We start from the raw sequence: 4638 nt of genomic DNA, 5'->3' as shown, positions 1-4638 counted from the left end.
TATCGATACGTGCAACCACCATCTTGTGTAATATGAAGATTTGTGAACAACCATCACTATGAACAAAGAAGAATGAATAAATTAATTAATCAGTTATCATAAAATTTCGGGAATTATCATATAATTATCATATTTACTTACCTTTATACTTACCTGATCCATCGGTGTCGGCGAATCGAAGTCCCTCGTTGATCCTGGTCGGCGGTGGCAGCGGTGATCCAGAGTGTCGGCGACGGCGATGACCCATCCGGGACAGGAACCTGAAAAAAGGAGAAATTAGTTAAATTGATATTCTACGGAATCAAAGATACTTACCTTCTCGGTTATTCAAGATCAAACCGAGTGGCGACCGTTGATTATAAGGACATTTCAGCGTGAATCTTCCTGTAGTGCCGTTCGGTTACAACCTCACCTCACCTCACCTTGCAGCCGGAGGCTGCGACAAGCCCAGCCGCTCTCTGCATGCCGCCGCCATTACCAACGCCAGTGGCGCTTCTAAGCAGGATGGCGAGGATGGAAGACGGAGTGTCCACAGTGGTGCTCAAACGGCACGCAATCCAGCTGGAGGTGCAGCATACAGCGATGCGGATGAGGATCACAGAGATCCCGCTGGACCCGCTCCGAGATGGCGCCAGCGACGAGGAGACAATCACCGGCGACATTGTGCGGAAGGGGCCATACGTCTGAGCGAAGAAAAGCCCCGCGACAGTTGTCAGCGCCATATTGCGCAGTATATAATAATAATAATAATTTTATTTAATCCTTGCCTTGCGGCTTAGGATGACTTCCATCAACTCTTACATAAATTTACAAACATACAACATAATTTGCAAACATATAACTTTCTCTTTAACATACATATATATTATACATCACTTAGATCATTTTAACTAACTCTAAAACTAATTCAACATTCTAACTGTCTTTCAATTTCCCTTCCTACTCTTCACCCTCCATCTCTTCCCTTTCCTCCGCCTCTTTTCTAACCCTTTCTATCCTTTTCATTACTTCTAGTCCTTTTCCTTCCTCTCCTAAAAATTCTTTTAACTGTATCTCGCTTTTTGTCGCTTCACATTCTTTTAGTATATGTTCTATGTTCTCCTCTTCTTTTTGACATATTCTGCACCTTCTATCTTCTTCCTCACTCCAATGTTGACTGCCCTTCACCTCACTTCCGCATCTGTATCTGGCTATCAGCATTCTATCCTTTTTCTTCTTCTTTCCTAGTAGATACTTTGGTAACTCCTCTGTTAAAATCTCTTTATAGCTATTATTGTACCTTGACTCGTTTATCTTTATCTGTCTCTCCTCCTTCTCCTTTTCCTCTATTCTCTTTACAAGATTCCCCACCGCCTCTCGGTCTCCCGCCTCCATTTCTCTCCTTAGCTGCTTCTTCTCCATTCCTGCTCTCTCTATCAGTTCTCTTCTCTTTTTCTCCCACTTACTTTCTTCTTTCCTTGGTCTGCTCCTCTCTAAATCCTTTATACATGTTTGAACTATTTTCTTTCCTGACTGTCTCGCCTTCTCTTCATACCTCACAGCTCTCCTTATTGCCCTTACTTTTATTTCCTTCATTTTGGTTTCTTCTGCTATTACATAATTCGGGGTTCTACTATCTAATCCTAAAATCCATTTAACATACTTTCTTTTTATCACATCTAATCTGCTTTCGTATAGCCACCCCCATATTTCAGCTCCGTATAATGCCACTCCTTCTACCAGTGCCTCGAACATTTTTATCCTTCTTTCAAAATCTTCTTTAAATATTCTCTCTCCAATGCTCCATGTCCTCTTCATCGCTATTGTAGCCTTTTTCATCCTATCCTTTATATGATTCTCCGCTCCCCCATTCTTCTGTAGAATATATCCCAGATACTTTATTTCTTTGACCTCCTCTATGTCTTCTCCTCCTTATTTCCATTCCCTTTTCTTTCTTCTCCCCCTAGCTTTATCGAACGCCATTATCTTTGATTTCTCTGGACTCAAACTCAAACCCTTCCCTTCCAAATACCTTTTGAGCCTCCTCATCATTTCCTTCAATTCTTCCTCTCTCGTCGCCATTAACACTATATCATCTGCGTATGATATTGTCACAGTATATACAGTAGCGCAACTCCTCTGATTTCGTGTTGGCCAAAACAGATTGCGCATGCGCGAAATAAAGCACTATTTCTGTCTCTTTTCTTCTTACTGTCTTTCCTTTTCTAACGGATTTAGAGGCACATTTAAATGCCTAAGGCGTTAAAGTGCTATAGACAGCTATAGAGTGACTTGATAAAAGTCGGAAAAAAATTGTGTAAATTGTGTGATTGTAAAGTGTGTGATTGTGAAGAGATTTGTGAAGTGATTGTGAAGTGATTTGTGTATTGGAAGTATAGAAAGGAAAGTTAACCTGTATAAATTTTATACAGGTTTCCTTTTCTTTGAAAGCACTTTGATCTTAGCTTTGTTTCAGATTTTTTGCTACGAGAAGGAATTAGAAAATGGAAAAAACTATTAAAGGCGTTAAAAAAGAAAGTCATTGGTGTGCAGTGACAGGATGTATGAGCACCATAAATGTGGAAAAACGACACTTCTTCCTTTTTCCAAAAGAACATGATAGGTACAATACTATTTTAATAATTGTTTACATCATTATTTCATTATTTGCGTAGTTTAATTAATTATTCTGACATACACAGGTGGTTGGCATGGGTTCAAGCATGCAGAAGATTGGATTTAATACCAAAAGGCCCCGAGTATGCTCACCGCAATTGTGGATTGTGTCATGTACATTTTGAAGAAAATCAGTATAAAATTGTCAAAAGTCGAGCTCGCCTTCATCCAGATGCTGTACCAACAAGATGTTTAGAGTTTACCAATAATAAGTAAGTTTTCATTTATATTAGTTTTAATTACTCTTTATTTGGAAAAATCAAGTTTTGATACTTAAAAATATTTTTGATAGTAATATAAAATAATAAAAAATATAATATTTTACAGCAGTGTACTACAGCTTCTACAGTATCAACAGATGTAATATCAATGGAAAATGAAAATAATAATATGTAAGCTATTTTTGCATTTATTATAAAAATATTAGAAAAATTAAATTTAAATTAACACATAACTCAAAAAACTGAAGAAGTTTATGTATTTTATTAGTATTACAATGCGCAAATTATACATATATATTTAGTTTTTAATATTAATAAGTTTTTAATATTATTAATGCAATTTCTTTTGCGCAATAGCTTAGCATTATCAGTAAAGTTTTCAATAATATATATTCATTATTTGTAAAAATTTATCTACATATATGTTATAAAATAAAATGTAAAAATTTTATCAATATATATTGACCACATACTATTGTATCATTAAAAAATTGAGTTTATATTACTACACACACACACACACACACACACACACACACACACACAAAATGTATAATATATTTAATAAATAATATATTGTAAAATGTGACATATTTTATAAAAATATATAAATGTATACATTTAAACTAAAAAGTGTTATATTAATTTAAAATGTTTACATAATTTCTTTGTGTGTATACTTTTATGCGAGAAAATTATTTTATATATTATATATGTTATATACTTATATTTTACATTTATTCCTGACTTATCATATAATATATATATATATATATATATATATATATATATTTATTTATTTATTTATTTATATAACATACTGTTATATTATTTTAATTATTAGTATAATATTTCATATATTAATATTTTATATATCATTATTTTGCATCATTAACGGATTCATCTATTATATATGTAATATTTTTTAATATTTTAATTTCTTTCATTTTTTTACGCGCGCATTGCATGACATTGTACATTGTTAACAATAATTCTGCATAATTTTTATTGAAACTAACAGACACGGTTGTATCTCGCGCCAACTGCGTTAAATTAACCTCAATATGGACTGAACGAGTAGGAAGGAGAGAGATGATGAAGAAAGAAGTGAGACAGAATACTGCTTTATTTCGCGCATGCGCACTCCATTTTGGCCAACACTAACATCAAAGGTGCCGACAGAGAGTTGCGCTACTGTATATACTGTGATATTGTCCAGAATTTTTCTTTCCCTATCACCAGGCCTCCTGCTTGTCCTTTTTCCATTCCTTCCTCTAAATCCATGATATATAGGTTGAATAGGTTCGGGCTCAACGGGCATCCTTGTCTTAGGCCTTTTCCTGTCCAAAATTCCTCGGTCTTTTTATCTCTTATCTTCACTACATTTTTCGTTTCTTTGTATGTCTCCATTATTCTTCGTCTCAAAATATCTTCAATTCCTATCTTCCTCATTATTTTATTCAATTTCCTTTTATCTACTTTATCGAAAGCTGCCTTAAGATCAGCAAAGAATGCAAAAACCTTTCCATTTTTTTTACTCAGCTCCTTATTCGCTACATAGTTTACTGTGTATACTGCATCCATCGTTCCTCTATTCCTTTTAAACCCGAATTGCACTTCCCTTAACTTGGCCTCCGTCTCCTTCTCCAACCTCGCATTTAAGATACTTGCGTATATCTTGTACGCCGTATTCATTAAAGTAACTCCTCGGTAATTTTTTGGGTCGTTTCTCTCTCCTTTTTTATATATTGGACTAATCATG

At 34.7% G+C, this 4638-nt stretch overlaps 2 protein-coding genes across 3 annotated transcripts; one reads left to right on the top strand and one right to left on the bottom strand.

Annotated features, from left to right (window-relative positions):
- Positions 1-206: 206 nt before the first annotated feature.
- LOC143894324 (uncharacterized) lies at positions 207-2048 on the bottom strand. Its single transcript, XM_077400490.1, has one exon. The coding sequence runs from the start codon at positions 1816-1818 to the stop codon at positions 940-942; it is 879 nt and encodes a 292-aa protein (XP_077256616.1). The 5' UTR covers positions 1819-2048; the 3' UTR covers positions 207-939.
- A 93-nt stretch (positions 2049-2141) lies between these two features.
- LOC143894325 (52 kDa repressor of the inhibitor of the protein kinase-like) lies at positions 2142-4071 on the top strand. 2 transcript variants are annotated; one of them, XM_077400492.1, is made up of 4 exons: positions 2142-2602; positions 2682-2867; positions 2983-3047; positions 3898-4071. In XM_077400492.1, exons 1-3 carry the CDS (start codon positions 2484-2486, stop codon positions 3017-3019), a joined length of 342 nt encoding a protein of 113 aa, XP_077256618.1. In that variant the 5' UTR covers positions 2142-2483; the 3' UTR covers positions 3020-3047; positions 3898-4071. The 2 variants fall into 2 exon arrangements, with proteins under 2 accessions (XP_077256618.1, XP_077256617.1); XM_077400491.1 differs by lacking the exon at positions 3898-4071 and having other exon boundaries at positions 2147-2602; positions 2983-3333.
- Positions 4072-4638: the final 567 nt, after the last annotated feature.

This window comes from Temnothorax americanus, unplaced genomic scaffold (assembly GCF_048541705.1).
Source record: "Temnothorax americanus isolate GAGA-0224 unplaced genomic scaffold, ASM4854170v1 Scaffold136, whole genome shotgun sequence".
Classification (NCBI taxonomy): Eukaryota; Metazoa; Arthropoda; class Insecta; order Hymenoptera; family Formicidae; genus Temnothorax; species Temnothorax americanus.
The sequence above is the reverse complement of the archived record's forward strand: the minus strand, read 5'-3'. Positions and strand labels throughout refer to the sequence as shown.

Coding starts and splice junctions, on each gene's coding strand:
- LOC143894324 (XM_077400490.1), bottom strand. CDS start 1,818: ATGAAAAAGGCTACAATAGCGATGAAGAGGACATGGAGCATTGGAGAG.
- LOC143894325 (XM_077400492.1), top strand. CDS start 2,484: ATGGAAAAAACTATTAAAGGCGTTAAAAAAGAAAGTCATTGGTGTGCA. Junction 2,603..2,681: donor TTTCCAAAAGAACATGATAG/GTACAATACTAT, acceptor TGACATACACAG/GTGGTTGGCATGGGTTCAAG. Junction 2,868..2,982: donor TTAGAGTTTACCAATAATAA/GTAAGTTTTCAT, acceptor AATATTTTACAG/CAGTGTACTACAGCTTCTAC.